Genomic DNA, 21,598 nt, shown 5'->3' with positions numbered 1-21,598 from the left:
GATACGTCGGAAACGACCAAACCACATGTAAAAGGGTGAGGACAAACGTACTATTCCAATCTTACTTGCATTACAATACACGTTATGGACAAGGTGACTTTCATATGAGCACACTAACAGAATGAGACGACCAGAACGGGAAGATTTCATGGCACTAACAACCTAGAAATAATGGTAGTTTAAGTTCCAGACGTTGGTCTTAATTCACAAAATGGAAATTAGCAGAGGCTAGCTCCGATCAATTCCAGCACGTTTCGACAAATAGAGAGGGAACGCTATCCCCCACCATCTACCACGTATTGCTAGGTATTAACGTCGATTGTTATTTTTATGTCAGGGAGATTTCTCAAAGTACTGTATCTCCAATCATCTCAATTTAGATGTAAACATTGGAAAATTAAGAAAAACATACACACACACTCATGTCGCATCAAAAAGTTAATATTACAAAAATATATATATAAGTTTGTCAACAACAGCACCTTCATACCTTTACAATACAATTCAATGCAATACCTGAAATTTCATTTTTGTATAATGCTCTACGAACTATGTAGTTGTTTCTCAGCGCTTTACATCACATTTGAATTTGAATTTGAATTCGAATTTGAATTTGAATTCATTTTCCACTTCCATGATAACATGAACAATGGACATGATACATAACATTAACAGACAAATAATAATACAAATTACATAAATGGTTGAAAATAACATGACAATATGAATGGCAAATGGATGGATCTCCAGAAAGTAAAGATCGTTTATAATATAGCGCAAATGTTATGTAAACACTCTATATCTGTTTTAATTCATTTTTTCAAACAATACATTACCACAATTTCTCCTTACATTTCCTATCATTGCTCATTTCATTACGTATTTTAATTAGTTATTTCAGATTAAATTTTCTACTACAGCCTCACAAAAATTGCCTTTCTGTTATCAACTGTCAACATCTATCAACATCAAGAAGTCTGGATGATTCTTTATCAACTTGTCCTCGCTTTGAAAGTTAGCATAAAATAATGTAAACATAAATTGGTTCGCTAGCACACATAACATAGACGCTTAAGTGCAATAAAACTACAATTCCATTTCAAGTTTACTTTAATGAACTAAAAAAAAAATGAGTGAAATGATATTATTTTGGGAAACTTTACATTTTATTACAATTATGTCCAGGTTTTGCACAATTATGACGTCATGGACACGCAGCTTTTCCCTTTAATATTGTGCATAATGGTACTGACATGTATGTCCTGACTTGGTCGATGACTACAAACATAGAAAATAATGACAATGATTTTCATGACTATAGTTATTAGCAAATAAATGTATAAATAGATAAAGCAGTGCTTAGTTATTGCAGAACAATAACAGTGGTGAGAGGGATACAAGCTTTTTCTTTGTTATTTCATATCAAATGAGAAACTTTATTGGAAATTATTTTGTGTACACAGGTGAGGACATGCATAATCACCTAATTTGATTTGCATGTATAGTGCATGTGTTACGCACTGGCCTCTAATATTACTTTGGAAACGTGCTTAATTCCTGTGACTCTAATGTTACATTTAAAATCATCTGCACTATCTAACAAACTGGACTTTAGAAGGCGACAAATCAGCAAAATGTCAGTTTTTCATAATGCTTTAAAATAGTACTTCTCATTACCTTTTACTTCAAATACCAAGTTTTCAGCAGAAAAAAAAAAAGAAAACACGAATCCTACCAACTCAAAATGCTACAAGAACAGCACACCAACGTCAATGGTTAATAATGGCAGATGCATATTTGTTTGTTTGTTTGTTGTTGTTGTTTTTTACAGATGTGACCGCGCATCACGAAACAATCAAAAAGTCGCAACTCCTCATTTTACATGAGGATTCAAAATAGGTGAATCGAGTCAACCTTTTCAATCTTGAGTTTTTCATATATTCCGGAAAAAAAAAATCTTCTACATTTTACTCAAGTTGGAATCATGAAAAGAATTGAAAATGTTGTTTTAAGTGATTTATTTTTCTATAACACTTTTTTTTTCTAAAATAGTGTGACAAGGAATGTCTTCGAGGCTCCTCTTCAGTTCTCAGAAACCCCTTGCACACTCTTCACTTTCAACTCTAATAACCTTTGAAAGGATAATGCTACTGCTTTGAAAGATGGTGCAAGTCATGGATAAAATGTTTGAAGAGAATGCTTAATTTCACCTTAAATATATAATCCCGTCATTGTTGTTGCTATGAAGTTTTACATCCCATTTTGTGTCCCATTCATTGCACAGAGCACGGCTTGATAAGATTAATCATTTGAATCAACCCTATATATCAGAGCCTCTATTAGCAGTACACACTTTTTCAGAGTGTGTGCTTTCTTAACAAGATTTTTATAGGTTGAGCACGTTCATTTGAATAGACGTATACAATTTTTAAAGCTTACAGTCTACTTTTTCAGAATCTGCTCTGAAAAATCCATGTTTGGCGACTTTGCTGGGTTTTGTGATACAGAGTCACATTATATTTATGATACAGAGTCACATATTTTTATGGTAAGGAAAAAGAAAACACTTTATTGCTTCCTTCACATTGCCCAAAGTTTACTTGGCAAAATTCTTATTTATTACCATCTTCGCGAGGGATTGCACACATGGAATACTCGACTGGCGAGAGGGTGGCGTTGCATTTTGCCTTCATCGTTGGTGGTGTGCTTCCTTCGGGTATCCTCAGGTGAAATTGATGTAAGATGTGTGTCAGAAAGAGGAAGAGTTCGACTCTGGCTAACTGCTCACCGATACACTTTCGACGTCCTGCAATGTTTGGAAAATGAGATATACAAAGACATGGTTCCTTAGGACAAATGAAGCAATACCATCCTAACGACATCATCGCAACAGTAATTATACTAGTTTGTTGTTGAAGTGTGATTTCTCTTCTTTGTCTCCCTCTTCGAATGTTCCGAAAGTTCATGAACTCTTGTAGAGGGAGACAAAGTGAAGAAAACTCACACTTCAACCTTCACCCCTCTGTTTAATTTTTTGCTTTCATTCAGTTTGTTGATTATCATTTTATTTTATTTTTAAGATTTGAATGTGACCGAAGTCACAGTCCCATGAATACAGTGCATGATGCGTCGCTACAAATGAGAATACATTGTATTTTCATTTCATTCCTGAATCAAAGATATACTGACTTCATTTGTTTACTAATTTGTACTTTCCATCTAAATTTCTTGTTCGTTAGTCCTGATTTCTATTCAGTGTTGTTGTTCTCTTTACTAACTTTGTTTTTGTATGACACCTTTGCTGTACTATATAACTTATTTGTTCTTTCGTGGATTTCTTTTTTTTTTCTTTCTTTCTTTTCTTTTGCCAGACAGGGTGTGTGTGTGTGTGTGTGTGTGTGTGCGTGTTTGTTACACTCTTGTTCTCGTTTTATTTTGCTTTTACATATAACCCCTACCACTTTGTCATAACGGTAACCTTCCAATCCCCCTCCGTCCTCGTAATGATAGTGTAGAACACAATGCTCACCTGTACTAAAGGGTATGAGTTCGTCCCTCTGCCGAACCTGATTAGTCTCTTTGTCCAGGAACCTCTCTGGGTTAAACTGGTCAGGGTTCTCCCAAAGATCCGGGTCGTGGTGGACAGCCCAGAGATTAGGAAGCACGACGGTACCCTTTGGGATGTCGTAGCCTCCAAGAACAGTATCTTTGATGGGAGCGTGCGGCACCCCCAAGGGAACGATAGACGCCATCCGTTGAATCTCGAGAAGAGTCGCTTCTGTGTACGGCAACTTCGGTCTGTCCAGAAGACTAGGCATTCGATCGCGCCCAACTTGCTCGTCCATCTCCATTTGTACTCTTTTCTGCACGTCTACGTTGTTCAACATAAAGAGCAAACACCATTTGAGCGAGGTAGCCGTAGTCTCGGTGCCAGCAACAAACAAGTCGGCGACTGCTAGCAGTAGGTTCTCTTCGTTGAAGAAATGTTCACCGGGGTTTTCTCTCTCCGCCTCTTTCATCTGGTCTGCGTACATGTGAATGAAACACGACGCATTCCCCGATGTGTATTCAGCTTTGACTTGCCGAATTAATGGGTAGATGTACTTGTCGAAAGTGTCTTTGTGTTGGAAACATTTCTTCAACCCGCTTCCGGGGAAAAATCTGAGGAAAGGGAGAAAGTTGAAGGCACCACTGATTTCGGTGATTTCGACAATACCGTAGAGCGCTTCGAGAACCCGTTTGAAATCCTCGTCGTCGTAGTCGAATCGCTTTCCGAAGTTTAGCCAGCAGATGACGTTGGAGACCGACACGGAGATGTCGTGAAAGGGAACGAACGCTTGCGACTTGCGACTGGCAAAACTTGCCGCGAGGTGGCGTGCTTCCTCAGCAATGGTTTCCTCCATCCTAAACTTGCCCATTCCCAAAGATCGTAACGCAGAGAGGGAGAAGCGGCGCTGTTCCGTCTGTTTAGCACCAAAGTAACCAGCAATTAGACCTTTTAAGTATTATGAGAAGAAATGATAGAAAAGGAAAATAAACAAGCAAAAGCACAAGAAGTTAAACTGAGACGGTGTATAATAACCTTGGCTACAAGAACATAGTTTGGAATCGAATCGGCAGCAACGGCTTTAGCCCCAACCCCATTTGGTTAATATATAACCAGCCAAAAGCGCTGGTTATTTTGGTTATCGATTCTTCTTCTTCTTCTTCTTCTTCTTCTTCTTCTTCTTCTTCTTCTTCTTGTATTATTAATGTTGGTAATAGTAGTACATGTAGTAGTAGTAGTAGTAGTAGTAGTAGTAGTAGTAGTTAATAGTGTAGTAGTTGTAGTGGTAGTAGTAGTAGTAATAGCAGCATAGAAGTAACCTCAGTAGCGATAGCATTATTATAATAAGTACAAGTGCCACTTTTTGCAATGTCAATGACTGTTGTGAAGTTTAATACGAGCAACAACAATACCAATGGGCTGTTTATAACAGTATAATATACATGTAACACAAACTATAAGAAAAAACAAAACCAACACAGTCACCAAGACAATCGATTCTCGTGCTTCAGTGAACTTCAAGAAAGGGAGAGGAGAAAGGAAAATCAATCGGGATAACTATACGTGTAATCACGCGGTAACTCGCTTGTTTGATTTTGCATCTTAAAGGACAAGTTCACCTTCATAGACATGTTGATTGAGTGAATGCAGCAATATTAGTAAAACGCATCATTGAGAGTTTGAGGAAAATCGGACAATCCATTCAAAAGTTATGAATTTGTGCAGTTTCTGCGCAGTCACTGCTGGATGAGCAGACTACTAGAGCTTGTGATGGCATGTGTACAACGACATAAAGAAAATATAAAGAAAACTCAACATATTTTCACTTTTCTAGCTTCAATCGAAAATTGAATTGAAATTGAATTGAATTGAATTAATAAAAGGTCACTTGACTTCCCTCTTTCAGAAGGCAAGGGGAATAATATCACCCTTAACATACGTCAGTGACAAGTCGAGGAAATTTACACTTTTTTCAAAAAGTAAAATTTTGTGAAATTCTCTTTCTATTTTCCAGTTATGGTGTCATAGTGAAAAAAGAAAATAATGGTGATACCTCCTTAAAAATTATTTTAAAGGGATAGTACAGTATTGGTGGAGATGAGAATTGGGCTTTTAACTTTTTGCGAGATACCAAGAAAACACTTACGAAATACAAACATACCATTCTAAGAGGAATTCAAAGTTTATTTGATGAAAATCGGGTTTGGAATGACGGATACGTCCAAAAACAAAGTAAAACAAAGCGATCGTAATAAAGTGTGGGTCCCACACTTTACTAGAATTGCTCTGTTTTGGATATCTCAGCCATTTCAAAACCAATTTTCATCAAATACACGTTGAATTCCTCATGGAATTACATGCTCTTTCATATTTCATAAGAGATTTCTCATTATCTCACCAAAAAATGCTAGATAAACTGAAATGTTGTCTTAACCAAAACTCTACGATCCCTTTAAGCTTTCTTATGAAATTTTTGTGTGGTAGGATGTTTTGTGATACATCCAATGATCCTACGGTGTGTAGGATATTTGATACAACCATACACATAATGCAAAATACAGGTGTCCCCAATGGTAAACATTACCTTTGAATTATTATTACATACTAAATTAGTAGGTCGTAGGTCCTACCTTTTCCTTGTGAAAGATACTCGATCATGGCAATTTTCGGTCGGTCGCTGAAGTCGTCGCCGGATTTCGAAAACGCCTGTCGGATAAGGTCCAAATCGCTGATCACCACCGTATAGAAGTAACCGAACTTCATGCTGAAGATAGGACCGTATTTCTTGGCCATGTTGGCCAAGATAACGTGCGGTTGTTCGTCGCCCGCCAGGCTAGGAAGGCTACCGATCACGGGCCACTCTCGGGGACCACGCGGGGGCAAGTTGGCGTAGGTCTTGGTACTCATCGACTGTACCAGTACCAGAGCGACGAGGAAAGACAGAGCGGCTAGCAGAAAAGGAGTTGCGCCGGTTTGGGTTACCAGTCCTATGAAGTCAGCCATGTTTCAAGTAGCCTCTTGTTTGCCGAGACACTGGAAGAGCACTGATCTCTATAGAGATCAATGTGAAAGGGGGGGGGGGGGGATACAGTTTGAGATACATGTAGTTGCACAACCACATACGGCCCAGTAATGCGCTATGTGCACTGCCAGTGACCTTATACCCGCGAAGTGTGACGAGCTCCCTGTGACGAGCGTGCTGTCGTATTAGTCTGGTTTCCAGACCCTTTGCCAACTTCGGCAGGCCCGCGGACATGAATCGCCACATTCTTGCCGAGCAGCTCAACCTGCTACTACTTTCATCACAAGAGGGCGTTAATATCCTAGGCAGCAGGGTAGTGTACAGTACGCAGACGGCCTGTAAGTTCTATAGACTAGGCCGAATTTGACACGTGTGATACACAATGTACGCATGTTGTTGTTTTTTTGTTGTTGTTGTTGTAGTTGCTGTTGTTGCTTACTTAATAGAGCTCTGCCGTGATGGCAATTTGTTTCAAAAACACATTTTATTCATTAATTCAAGTACTTTCATTTAAATACCAAATTTACCATACAGCTAATTATTCATTATCAAAACGTGATATTTTTACGTCAAATTAATGATTACAGGAAATAAAGTGGAAAGGTTTCAGGGAAAAAAAAAAAAAAAAAAAAAAAAAAAAAACGTCGCCTGCCTCTCTCCTGTACCGGAGTGCAAGGTTACCCCGTTCCCGTCGGCGGGCGCCGGTTGAGGTCCAAGGACTCGCAAGCCGACGCCGGTGAAGTCTTGTCCTTTAATTCCCGCGGGGCAGGCGCGCCTATGGTAGGGTAAGATAATTTTTAGATTATTAGGCAGAGACACCGTCGAAGAAATTGGGTGAAAGAAAAAATAGCAGAAAGGGTGAATTCAGTACAGAAAAAAAAACAGACAGCAAGGGAGATGGAGGGTGCATGAAATATTATCGATTTTAGTTTTTTATACTCATGTGAGCTAAAAATTAGCGATGAATACACTATTCAATGGTTATGTCTGAAAGATAGAAGGGCGGTGCCATGTAAAAGTATCGCTAATCCCTATAATGGCTCAAATTAAAGTAATTGGTCTTATAAGTATCTAACTATCTAAGAACCTCTGTCAAAGGATGCATGAAAAGAGACAAAACTTACTACACGGAACGAATGAAAGCATTCGGTACGGCAAGACAATGTGCCTAATGAATTGACCATGTTCCTCACAATACACAATAATGTGTGTCGAGCTTTAATGAGTTAAAGCAAGAACTGACCACATCGTCGATTACATGGGGCATTCCAGACGATTTTCATAATTTCAAGTCATAAAGTATAATTATAAATCAACAGCGCCATGTATATATTTGTGGAATTTATTGTGGTCCTTGAGCAGAGAAATTGATATCTATTCTGTAAAAAGCCAAACAAATTACACTGAACAGGGATGATGACACATTTTCAGAAATGTAGCAATGTAATACCAATACAATACCATGCGCTTAACAAGTTCATCTGTGTAGAATCTGTGCATGCTTTCTTCTTTAGTTCTGCTTCCTTGAGCCCCAACTCATGTATTCTTATAGTAACACTGCCATGTCATCGCCCTTGTTCCTTGTGATTGGTTATGAATTTTGAAAACATTTTTATGCCTCATCCCATCAGTCACCAGCTGATCACTGTAAATTCAGAAACGCTGTACCCAGTACAACCGGTTTATGGTTGTTCGCATGTAAAAATCCGAAAATCATCCGGAGGTCTCCTTTAAAAGAAAATAGTCACCCTCCTTCCTACATTACCTATTACTGGCCCAAATAAATCATATTATGCGACTGCAATGGCATCCTCTTCCTGTGTCTAGGTAAAATAATTCTTGGCAGGAATTCTGTCAATTTCACCTTACAGGTGAGTTCAACGAACTGTCCTTCCAGCTATCAAATAGTTCGTTGACTCTACGACAAAAGTGCACGTGTAGAAATGGCTCGACATCTTGGTTGAATATTAACGAAAGAAGAGATAAGAACGACAGACGGTATACGTACCTACTAAGAGCCGGGGAATTAAAAGTCCTTGTTCACTTGAAGCAACGGTCCAAAAGACTGCGTTGAATTATCATCATCTACAGTACACGTATCACGTTTGCTATAAATGCAGTTACTTACCCGTTGAGGACGGGCTAATTTTGCTACAACATTCACGCATTTCCCATAGACACCTGCCCGAGTTTCCAGGGGACTCGTCCTCAACGGGTTAAATCTTGTCTTTCTTCCCCTGTAGGTTGAAAGAGGGGAGTGCAAATGACTTCCCTTTTCTTTTGTTTCTTTTTTTTCTTCTTTGCACCAACTGGACATGTCCTGCTCTGAAGATTATGTGAGACGTGCTTATTGCCTTCCGCTGCTTCGCTTTCCCCGAAGTTGTCCTGACATTAATAGCATAACTTTCTGTTTCATCTTTCCTGTCCTACAATGACCTATGCAATTTCATTTGTTTCGTCCTCATCAAAAGTTGATAGTAGAGTTAGTATATTCCTAACAGTATTTTCATTCTCTCGCATAAACAATGAGGTTGAGTATGAAAATCATTTCGCTGTGAAGGTTAGACAAACGAGTGAAAGCATTTACATCCTTACATGTCTAGTATCTAAATAGTTTTAGTGATAGTTTAAATAGTGAAACAGTTTCAAATATTTCTTGTTTAACTTTGTTCGTTATTGTTGCCATCAAGATTTCGTGTGATGTTTTTGTCAAACGAATTTCTAAAACGAGCAGTTCCTCGATGAAGCTCGTATTCCTTTTAAATTTTCATAATTGTTGTTGTTGTAGGGAGACTCAAATAGCTCTCTGCATCCTTTAAAGTTTGCAAATATAAAACCTTTCATTTTATTCGTCCAGTAATTCACAGGATGGCCAAAATTGTAACAGTGCCTACGTGATGCTTTCTTCATAGGGTACATGCAAGGCAACAACGCGATCCGAGATTAAACCTTGCGTGTTACTGCCCCACACATGTTCAACACATTACTTGTTTGAAGGAAAAGTCCACCAAGATATTTATGCGGATGGAATAAATGGAGCAACAGTAGCATAACACATCAATAAAAACTTGAGGAAATTCGGACAATCCGTTCAAAATTTTTGGTGCAGCCATCGATGGATGAGAAGACTACAACACTTTGTGACGTCACGTACCTACAACCAGAACGGTGGGCCACCTCCCAGCTACAACTATATAATAAAGAAAATAACGAAATGAGAAACTACGTTGAATCTCCTTCATATTATAAAAAGAAAAGAAATTTTTCGCATATTCAATGAAATAACGCTTCACTCATACCTCTTTCAGAAAGCAGGGGAAATGATATTGCCTTTACTATAATTATGTCAATATCAAGTCGAGAGACTTGTTTTCTTTATAGCGTTGTATATATGTGACGTCACGAACTATAGTAGTCTTTTCATCTGGGAATGGCTGCACCGAAACTTTTAAAATTCATTACTTTTGAACGGGTTATCTGATTATCTTCAAACTCCACTTGTACGTTCTACTACGACGTAATATTCCTGCATTCACTCAACAGATGCATAATTTGGACGAACTTGTCCTTTAAACTGGATACTATCGACTGAAGGTTAACTCCCTCTGAATTTGGGTCTCTGTATTGGAGCAAAAAGTGCAATGAATAGTTTACCGTGTTCGGTATGTTTGAATTATAACTATTTATATGTCATTGTCACACCGAAAACGCAACCTTCAACATCTATATATAGCTAATAATTTTTTTTTTTTTTTATGTTTATCGTAGAATGTTTTATCCGAAAAAGTGTTCGGCGAATGTAGGCAACATGACCTGTTTTCCAGTTGGTGTTTGTTTAGTTCCTTTTCTACTGATCATGTTGTAACTTTTATCGCATTAAAAGTGCGTTTGCACACTATATATACACTATTATATAAAAAGACATAGTTCGAAAGGTTTATGCAGACATATCAAGGACGTAGTCAGCAGTGTTCATGCCTCTTTTAAATGTTATTCCTGATAACACTCAGGAACATCACTATGGTTACATAATATAAACAGAAACTGCCTGAAATCAAGATCTAATCGATTCACTCTATAGGACAAAAGTACAGGTTTGAAGGGGCTATACCAAAAACGAAATGGTTCCGATTTGTTTTTTGTTTTAATTTGTACCAATAATCTCATCATTTGAAGCAGTCATTCCTGAACAATTTTCATTGTGTGTTGTGTGTATGTGAAATATGATACCATATAAAATTTTCGCAATGAAGCCTAAAATATAAAGGGATATAACATTCTTTTTTTCTCAATAAACCATAACTGTAGACTGTTTACTCTAGTAACAATTAATATTATTACTTTTGTTCACATTTTGTATATTTCACAGTACTTAAAGGGTGTGCACAGTTCTGGTCGGGGTGAGGATTTAGCTTTTTACGTTTTGCGAGATATTCAGAAACCACTCTATATGATATGTCAAAGAGCATGCAATTCAAAGGGGTATTGAAATTTTATTTGATGAAAATCGGTTTTGAAATGTCTGAGATATTCAAAAACAAGGTGAAACAAAGAGATCCTATAAGATGGGGCATGTCGCCTTTTATTATTATCACTTTGGGGGATATCTCAGCCATTTGAAAACCAATTTTCATCAAATAAACGTTGAATCCTTCCTAAAATCACATGCTCTTTCATATTTCATAAGAGATTTCTCATTATCTCACTTAGGAATGTCCAAAACATAAATCCTCACCTCAACCATTGCTGTACAGTCCCTTTATTATTTATTATACTGATTAATACCTTCACATTGTTTGTTTCTATCACTCACATTTTAGAAGTATTTTGAAGCACTAAACTGGATTTTCGTTTCATATGTTAACAGGATATCATGACTTTTAAAGGTTTTCTATAACTAGTTTCCATTTTCAAAAGATGCAAGTGTCATAAAGAGCATAATGAGAATCGTCATAGGACATAGTCTAAATAGTCTAGTGGATGATTACATTATACCATGTATCAATGATAGCAGTGATCTGAAACAGTAGGCCTACACTGCTACACTGCAAAAAGTCCGGTGTTAAATATGAAACACTGAGCTGGTGTTAAATTTCCGGTGTTCATTAATGGTGTTAGATTAACACTTCCGGGTGTCATTTCAAAATATAAAATTGTTTTTTGAACAGTTTCTTAGTTACTGCACTTATTAATTTTGAACTTAAACAAGACGACAAAGACCTTTCGATAAAGTACTTGATTTTTGAGAAAAAAAAATGTGTGAACACATTTACACCGCAGTAACACCAGTTGGTATGGTCTCCTATTGAAGCTGGACGGGTGTTGTACCATTGAAATTAACACCACCAATATCAATTCAACACCATGCGGTGTCATCACTGAATTAACTCTAGCGCAGTGTCAAAAATATCACCAGGCACAGTGTCAAATTAACACCACGAAGTGCCAAGTGAACACATTTTAACGCCGTCACAATACATTTTCTACACCTGTGGGTGTGGTCCTCTATTAAAGCTTGATCGGTGTTAGATTTAACACCTATGGTGTTAAATCTAACACCGATGTTTTTAGTGTGTAAGTTCGAGGTTTTCTGTTGATTCTTGTCTTGGATGGGTATTGATTTGAACTAAGTTCCTCGGGAAATTATCTGTATTAGCTTTGATAAGGATATTCATCTAATTAGCGTAATAGTAATAATATTACCTCATATGATTTTTTAGTGATATATGTGTCTTACAATCATATCTAGCGTCATGAGCTGATTTGTTATGTAGTTGTTGTCCAGTAGTGTTGTTAAGTTCAAGATTGCTGGAATTCTTGATTGGGATTTTAGATGGTTATCTAAGAAGATAAATCATGATTGCCACTTTAGCAACTTTGGGAAGTTTTATTTTGCACTGTTACCTAATTAGCTCAATTAGCTGATTATGTTACTATGTGATATATTTAATCTTTTTATCGTTTAATTTATACAGAAAACGGGCAAGAAGGTGGGGAATACTTCCTTAAACAAAATATCTTTATTTTTGGTGTGTGATTTAGAATAAAATTGCTCAAGCGTTCCATGCTCGTTCAAATTCAGAGTTAAAATGGAAAAAAAAAGGAAGAAAGCAAGAAAAATCATAAACAAGGCGAAAACTTGCTTTTTTAACTTTCTAGATGAAATTCTTTCTATATTTCTAGATAAACAATGGCAATTATATGCCTATTTCTATTTCTGCCACACAACTGCCAGGATGAAAACAAAGCTACTCATCAATAACACGAACAAAGTATGCATATGACCGTCTATACAAATGTTAATTGGGGCAAATCATTTGTATATGGCCCCATTTTTTCTCTCTCTCTTCCTTTTTTCTGTAAAACAACAACAAATGCTAACTAGCTCATTAATAGTATGCTTATTATATTCTTGCAATTGCATTGATTAAAAAAAAACCATAAGTAGAGTTGTCATTGAGAAAATAAAAACGGGAAAAATGGTGTTACTCTTGTTTTCAGGTTTCATGCATTAAGCTCGACCATATTATATCACACAATATGCTAATTAGCTGATTATGCTAATCGGGAAAATAAAGATAATTTCATTATAGGTTGCCATGATGGCAACCGGGCCTTGTTTGTTTCAACATCCACATAACATACAAATCATCACAAAACCTCGTACATAACATTTTTTTTTTTTGGTTTTTTTTTTTTAGATCACATTATACAGTACATAACGTATACTGGTACCATAAAAAAATGAATGTAAATCACTATGCTAATTATGACATTATGAAACTTCCATTATTTGAAAATACAAACTTGAAATGGATTCCTCGTCAAAGGAAACTCTTGAAAGGTTTATCATCTAGTTGTTGTTTTTTTCAGTCCCTGGATTAAAGGCATTTTTTTTTTTTTTTTTGCAATGTGCAGGTAAAACAAAGACCCAGCTTTAATACTTCAAAATAGTTCTAACATGTGAGTGAGGGATCGGAAACATCTAATGTAAAGATGTTGATCAGTCTTAAGTATTGTTGAATATACAAAAGGGTGAGAATTGTTTCTCGGATAAACAGTCTACAGGAATGCTTTATTGAGACATTTGTTGATATTTCCTAATATTCTAGGCTTTGTGAAATGTCAATATGGTACGATGTTCTGTGATACCGTGCTGACCTACGCATATGCATCAAATGTGATAACTCGAACATTTTTTTTTCTAGATCACTGCTCCCAGTGGTACCTTTAAAATTAAGACATTAAGAATTGTTACATTGCTACACACTGCTCTACTTAATTCAATTATGTGTGATATATGAATTATTAGAATAATACATACCAGACGTATTTTGTGAGCTGTAATCACACCCACTGTTGTGAAGGAGCACGTTTTCTCCTCATTTTTTAAGTACTCTGTTTCCCATAAAAAAATCCAAATGTTTACGATTTCACCAAAAAAAAAAAAAAAAAATCTGAACACAAGCATCGTACTGGTAATCATTTTGACCGAAAAAAAGTAAAAAGAACATCCAATAACCAACCGAAACAACTACGTATTTTTTTTTTTCTGCTTAATCACCTTTCATAAAATCGTGGTCTTCATCTTATTTTACGTGGTAAATGGTATAGGGTTTAACTACTGAAGCTTGTACAGCACATCAATATCCGAATTCGTTTCATGAACCACAACGTTTTGTTACCTGTCCTCCAGATACTTTTAAACCTTTATAGATAGACATCGCACGTAATAGTATCGAAAGCAGAGGACAATTTTCACAGAACCAAAACAGTCACGCACTTTACAGTTTTCCACAGATGAGAAAAAGTTCTTTGACCCTATCATTAATGTAGTCTCATACACAGGCTGTGAAAGGGACGGTTAATGATGGCATGATAGCAATCAATTACAAAGTAAAATCAAACCAGGCCATTCTTGAATCCTCCCTCCTCCCTCTCCCCATCTCCACCCCACACGCACTTGCAACCCTTTCTATTGTGGATAAAACCTTGAGAACAGATTTTTAGTCGTTTTGTCATGACGAAAGGGCTGTCATCTCATGAAGCACCATCACGTATGTTTATTGTGTCGGTCACTGCAGGATTAAACGTGCCATGAAGGGAGTATATATTATGCAATGCAATATTTATATATATATATATTTTTTGTTCAATTTCGTATCGAAATTCTTCACTCTCCCATATATCTGTTTGTTTGATTCTTTTTTCACAGAGAAGTCAATGTTGTTGTTTTTTTCACAGAGAAGTCAATGTTGTTTTTTTTTCACAGACAATTTAATGGCACAAAAAATGCATTTGATTACGTCATTCTTGAAAACAGAAAAGCTGCAGATATGGAGTGGAATTGAAATTGATATTGAAATTGAAATTGGCTGCATAGTTGAACGAAGGCTGTTATCTGAGGCATAGCATAACTGCTGTACTTGTGACTCAGCAGCCGTTTTGGAGAATACCAAGACATTTTTTTTAACTTGTGGTTGGTCGGTAATTCTACAGTATAAAATCATGTCAATCTATCGTTTAACCGTTATAACCGTTATAACCTCACAAAATCCAAAATAGCATGCCAAGGACTCTCTAGGGACCCACCCCCACCCCCCACACGCACGCACGCACGCACACACACACACACACACACACACACACACACGCGCACACACACACACACACACACACACGCACACACAAAACCAAACAAAATAATGATCGTTATTAAAAATGTTGGCGAAGCTGGCAAAGCAGGATGTGAAAGTGATTTATTTTAGATTGCGTATTTGCTGGTTTGCGTGTTTGCGTGTTGTTGATGTTTTTTTTTTTTTTTTGTGTGACAGGTATTTCTCTCTTCACGGATAATAACAAGCGAAAGGTATATTAATACACTTCACGAAAACGTTTTGTAAAAGTTTGCGGTGAGTAGATGTTAAGTTCAGGTGGGAGCTATACGGGAGAGACCGGTGCGACACCATGAATGCTAGCATATCTGATCCCCCGTCACTCGCGACTGGCTCACTCGCCAATACCCAACTTCTCCTGATCCTCTTGATTGCATGCATGTTGGTTCTGCTGCTTCGGCCGCCGCGGCGGAGACCGAAGACCTGCACCGGACTGCAGCGACCCCCACGCGGTCCCCGGGAGTGGCCAGTGATAGGCTGCATGCCGAGTTTTGCTGTAGGGGCCCACCCTCACGTAGTCCTGGCTGACATGGCTAAACGATACGGCCCTATCTTCGGCACCCGAATTGGCTCCTTCTATACGGTCGTTATCAGCGACTTTTCGATTCTTCGACAGGCCTTTGCAATGTCTGGGAATGATTTCATGGACAGGCCGAAAATTGCTATGCTTCATCACATTGCCGGAGGAAAAGGTGCGTAATCAAATCAGGTTCCATACCATCTCCTTTTTTGTTTTTGTTTTGTTTTGTTTTGTTTTGTTTTTTTATTTCTACAAAAATCTCTCTCAAAGAAAAAAAAGTAACAAAACAAAATCGGAAAAATCGCGTCTAGCCACTTCTTGTTGGTTTTGTGATGGACACAAGAAGTCGAGAGATTCTTTGTTTTAGTAATAATCAAATTTTATCTGTAACATTTGGGGCTTGGCTCTGTCCCAAACCACGCAGCCTATGGTAGGAATAATAATGATATATCTCTATTTACAATGATGATAAGAGAGAAAAAGAGAAAAGAGAGAAGAGAGAGAAACAGTGGAATATAATTAATTATACGTGTATGCATTTTGTTATACATTAGATACGCAAATATTATAGGGATCTTTTTTTTTCTCGCTGCCAGGGGATTATTCTTGTATTATTCTATTGCATATGCATAATATTCCTCCAAACAAATGAACAACAAAGCGCTTTGTTAACAAACGGTGAACTGTCGGGGTTTTTTATGATCTGATCAATAAAATCCAGAAATACAAAAAACAAAAAAAAAACTGTCGTGTCTCAAGGCATCAATACATTCCATATCAAGAAAATAAGTGTCCAAGCAGACACCATTTTGTGTGTTTAGTCTTTCAATAGATTTTCATTTTATGATATTCGCTATCACAATAAAGCACTTTGATTACTTACATATTTATAAAGAATGTACTATTTTTTCTTATTATACAAACACAGATTTTATTTTTTTCTAAACTTGGTAATACAATTTAATGTCGAATTACGTTGACACCAATAAAACCGAATAATATATCTTCCATCATAAAGATGACTTCTAATACCGTATAATTATTAATCCACTTTCTTATGTCAGTCAATAGTGTATGAACATGTTGACACTCACTCAGACGTATTATACTCGAATATCATAGTTTGTATATGTGACAGTGCACCTCAAAACAAACAAAAAGTCGCCAGACATGAATTTTTAGTTAAGACCATATTCTGAAAGAGCGGACTTTAAGCTTTAAAATGATGTATAACTCAAATCAAATGGACTCTCCTAACGTATCTAAATATTAGAAAGAAAGCACAACCTCAGAAAAAGTGTGAACTGAGAAAAGAGGCTCTGAAGTACAGTGTCTATTCAAGCGCTTAATCTTTACCAAACCGTGCTGGCTGTGCGATGAATGGGACAAAACCAGGAAGTAAACCACTGGAGTAACAACAATGAAGGGATTATCAGATTAAACTGAAATTAAGCATGCCTCATTAACACATTCTGTCCATAATTAATGCCAACTTTCAAAGCAGTAGCACAATCCTTTCAAAAGTCATTAGAGTTGAAAGTGAAGAGTGTGGACAAGGTTTTTCAGAAATGAAAAAGGGATTCTGAATACACACCTAATCACACTATTCTATCAAAAATGTTCGAGATAAACTGCTAAAAAACACACTTTCCTGCCCGTTTTATGATACCAAATTTTAGCATAATGTAAAAGAAGACCTGGTCTTTCAGAAAATATGAAAAAGTCACGTTCGGCTAGGTTGACCCATTACACTTGTTTTCAGTCCTCACGCAAAATCAGTGTGTGCGATTTTATGTTCGTTTTGAGGTGCACGGTCACATATACATATTATGAAAATATGGTTTTGCTTTACTATAATGCTACTAAAGTCCTGACATCGTTCTTTCAATGCTAGTAAATCCAATATAATATGCTTGAAGATAACGCCCAAAGTTCTTATGTTTTAGTAACAACAATTACTGGTATAATAAATGACTTATACCTCGGCGATGGTGAGTGTCGTAGCTTTCCCGAAAGTCATACATCCTTCCCTTGTGTGGTCTAAACAGTACGGAAACAATAAATAAGAAAACAAAGGAAATGTTTGGCTTGGTTTGGTTTTATTCATTCAGAACATGTCATTATAATAAACGACATTGGGAAAAAATAAAAAGGGAATTTGAATGAATTGTTTTTAAAATTGTGTATATCTAGACATTGTAATAACAGAAAAGTAGAAGACCGCGATCATAGGCAGCAGCTTGTCATAGATCGAGGCCTTGGGTAAAATTCGAAACTTGAATTTGATTTGAATTACATAACTGTATACCAGACGTGTCTACAAAAGAAAAGAAACAAAAAAAGACAACACAACACAAAATATTTTTAAAAAAAACTACTCACACAAAGCAGTCAGATGTTCTTTAACAATAATGATCAGCTGAATATTCTTGCATCAATGGCATGTGCTAATTATGGCGATCAGGATACTGTCTATCAAAGGGGAATTTTTTTTTTCAATGGTATTCATTTCCATTTAAATGATACATAGGCAATACAAGTTGGTACTGCTCAGTAGCAAAGTAACATAATACGGACACCATTAACCAAACAGTTGTATCCTTCCTGTGTATATTTCACTTTTTTTTTTCACAGATGCACAATTACAACATGATGTAAACACATAATGTCTAACAATGTCTAATATGTCTGAATGAAAACAATTGTAATAAAAACAAAATACATGCAATTACAATAATACACAAACACGCACCAACACATAGACATACACACACAAACAGAGACATATCCATGACCACAAATATAGACAGACAGACACACACACACACACCCTCACACAGGCGACAGTGCATCTATACACGTACACATCCAATCCAGGAACTGACACGAGAATAGTGCGGTGAAAACCACATTGCTTCATCTAATTTACATAACGTGATTGCAACTGATTTCGCAAGACTGCTTTGAGAAAACATGTGACTCTTTGTAGGTTATATTTACTTCTCTTTCTTTTACGTAGCGCGTGTTCAAGTAAAAGTTTTGAATTGATTTCCTTTTACTAGATTAATTCAACATGGAAATGGATCAGGGTATCACTTTGGCTGTCTAACCGCACCCACAAAAAAGAGCACGAGTCCGATTCTCATGTGTAATCATTACTTAAGGTGATTTTTTGACTAAGAGTTCCCAAATAGTCATGTGATATTGGTTTGAAACATGAACATGTTTGGATTCTTTGGCGTAAATATCACGCGAGAGTGCCTTGTATGTAGGGACAAAAATGTATGGTATTATTCAATTTGTGCTCTATTGTGGGATTGCAGATTTACTTTCATCCCCGTTTTGTATAGTCACACAATTATATTTGTTTTATATCAAGCATTAATGAAAATCCCTGTTGTTATGAATAAGTAATCAAGAGAAATACTGATTTTGCTGTCATAATTATTCCGTTTTCGTTTGGCCCAAGTTTCAGTCGTGCCATTTTGTACTTATGTTGGTTTGTTGTGTACTGATATTTTGCCGAAAGGAAACAACAATAGGCGTTTTCACATCAGCTCGATGTTTCGAAATAGCGCGCTATTTTGCTGACTATTTTCTGCGAAAAATATCTCGAGCTTGGATTTTTATCGGGCTGATGTGAAAACGCCTAATGAGCCATCACTATAGCTAGGCATGCAAATCATAAAATTGAAAAAAAAAGGCGTTGTTTCTTTCATATCTGATATCGCAGGGATCATAAGCATGCCGTTTGGGCCTAAGCAGATGGAACAACGCCGATTTTCCTTGTCAGCCTTGCGTTCGCTTGGAATGGGCAAATCAAGAATGGAACAAATTATTGTTGAGGAAGCGCGCCACCTTGTGGCTCGCTTTACCAGTCGTAAATCCAGCGCTTTCTTGCCTTACTTTGATCTGGCGACATCCGTGACCAACATCATCAGCGTATTCACTTTTGGAAAGCGAATCGACAGTGATGTCGGTGAATTCCTCGATGTCCTGAATAACATTAACGAAATCCAGCGTTGTGCCGAGCCCTTTAACTTCTTGCCACTTCTGCGTTTTGTTCCAGGAAGTGGCTACAGAAAATGCCGTGCTCTGCAAACACAAATTGACAGATATTTCCAACTCAGAATGAAAGACGCAAGAGAAGGCTGTCCAGAGCAGTGTTTCGTTAGAATGTATGACAGCAAAATAAAAGCAGCCAAGACTGTAAAGAGTACGGAGGCCTTTCATGACGAGGAAAATCTCCGTGCAGTTGTAACTGATCTGTTTGTGGCTGGATTTGAAACAACGGCCAATACGCTCCAATGGGCTCTCCTTTTCATGCTGCGACATCCTGATGTACAGAGAAGAGTGCAAGTCGAATTGGACCAACACATTGACGCAGGTCGTATGCCTAGCCTTTCTGACAGGGCGGAGTTGCCATACACAGAAGCAACTCTACTCGAGATCCAGAGGATAGCATCCGTCGCTCCGCTTGCGGTTCCGCACGCTTCCACCAAAGATGCTGTAATCGGAGGCTATGTCATTCCAAAGGGTACGGTTATTCTGTCCAACATTTGGGCTATCCACCATGACCCAAACCTTTGGGAGAACCCTGATCAGTTTAATCCAGAGAGGTTCCTGGACAAGGAGACTAATCAACTTCGACGGAGGAATGAACTCATTCCATTTTGTATAGGTATATCATGCGCTTTTTCTGTAGATCTTTGACTACCTGACGATAACGACAAGTAATGTAAGCCAATCAAAATATATGTAAGCCAATGCCGAAGTAATGTGTACCAGAATGACATGATTCTCAGACAATTTAAAAAAATAGGTATTACAACATGTTTATTGATTTTCTGTTTATCACATTGACTGCATACTAGTCAAGAGTGAGAGATAGTCGAAACGCAAAAACTCGTCCGTAACCAGGTACCTTTGATTGTTATCAGCGGATGACAAATTAATCAAAATAATCATTATAGCAAAACTATGCGATTTTTTAAATATTTCTATTGATATTGACGACCTTTTCCTCTTGTATTTGTCACTGTTATACAATCCACAATAAACTTAACTGTATTATTAAGTCGAAATTGCCAGCATTATCAAAAGAAGAAGTAGTAGTAGAAGAAGAAAAAGAAGAAGAAGAAGAATAGTAGTGTAACGATTGTATTTGATCAAGATTTCAGCAATGCGTGCGATGGTTAATTAAGATACAAAGTTGAAACACAAAGTATGTCTCTGTGTCTATTTATCTATAATTACCTCTTAAACTATTACCCTATCTATCTACTCAACAATCAATCAGTCTTATTCTTGTTTATTTCTTCTTCCGAACCTCGGTGACAGGACGCCGCAAGTGTATCGGGGAGCAACTCGCCAATGCCGAACTTTTCCTTCTCTTCACGCATCTCATGCAGCGCTTCCATTTTCGGACACCGAAGGGAGTCGCGCCACCTACGTTGAAGACCAGTTGCCTGGTGGCACATTCCCCTTTAGCGTTTGAAGTGTGTGCCATTCCGCGGAATGCGCTTCAAAAGACTGCCTAAGAATAAGCCATTTCACAGTTAGCTCATGGGCACATCGGTACAAATGACCTTTCTTTTTTTTTTCTCAATTGGTTAGACACTTCACTCGTTTTCAAAGCAGCATGATGCATAAGCATGCCCACAATTTATGGATTTCAAGTTCAAACAAAGAATGAACTTGCGCAGAGCAGGACGGTGACAAGAATGGTCTGTCAATTGACACTTCGGCAGGCATTCATTTTATTGTTTTGTGTTGAATGCATAAACAAACTTTTTCTACCAACACTGCTAAATTCCAGGCTTGCTGTCAGGTGG

General features: G+C 37.3%; 2 protein-coding genes across 2 annotated transcripts; one reads left to right on the top strand and one right to left on the bottom strand.

Moving 5' to 3' along the window:
- Positions 1-2,612: 2,612 nt before the first annotated feature.
- LOC139709209 (cytochrome P450 2U1-like) lies at positions 2,613-6,550 on the bottom strand. The gene is made up of 3 exons (XM_071621159.1): positions 6,178-6,550; positions 3,530-4,495; positions 2,613-2,806 (listed from the first exon to the last, which is right to left on the bottom strand). Exons 1-3 carry the CDS (start codon positions 6,548-6,550, stop codon positions 2,613-2,615), a joined length of 1,533 nt encoding a protein of 510 aa, XP_071477260.1.
- A 13,039-nt stretch (positions 6,551-19,589) lies between these two features.
- Positions 19,590-21,304, top strand: LOC139709208 (cytochrome P450 2U1-like). Its single transcript, XM_071621158.1, has 2 exons — positions 19,590-20,445; positions 21,105-21,304. Exons 1-2 carry the CDS (start codon positions 19,590-19,592, stop codon positions 21,302-21,304), a joined length of 1,056 nt encoding a protein of 351 aa, XP_071477259.1.
- Positions 21,305-21,598: the final 294 nt, after the last annotated feature.

This window comes from Diadema antillarum, unplaced genomic scaffold (genome assembly GCF_040938485.1).
Source record: "Diadema antillarum isolate AM-2024a unplaced genomic scaffold, OU_Dant_1.0 seq00001413_RagTag, whole genome shotgun sequence".
Taxonomy (NCBI): domain Eukaryota; kingdom Metazoa; phylum Echinodermata; class Echinoidea; order Diadematoida; family Diadematidae; genus Diadema; species Diadema antillarum.
The sequence above is the reverse complement of the archived record's forward strand: the minus strand, read 5'-3'. Positions and strand labels throughout refer to the sequence as shown.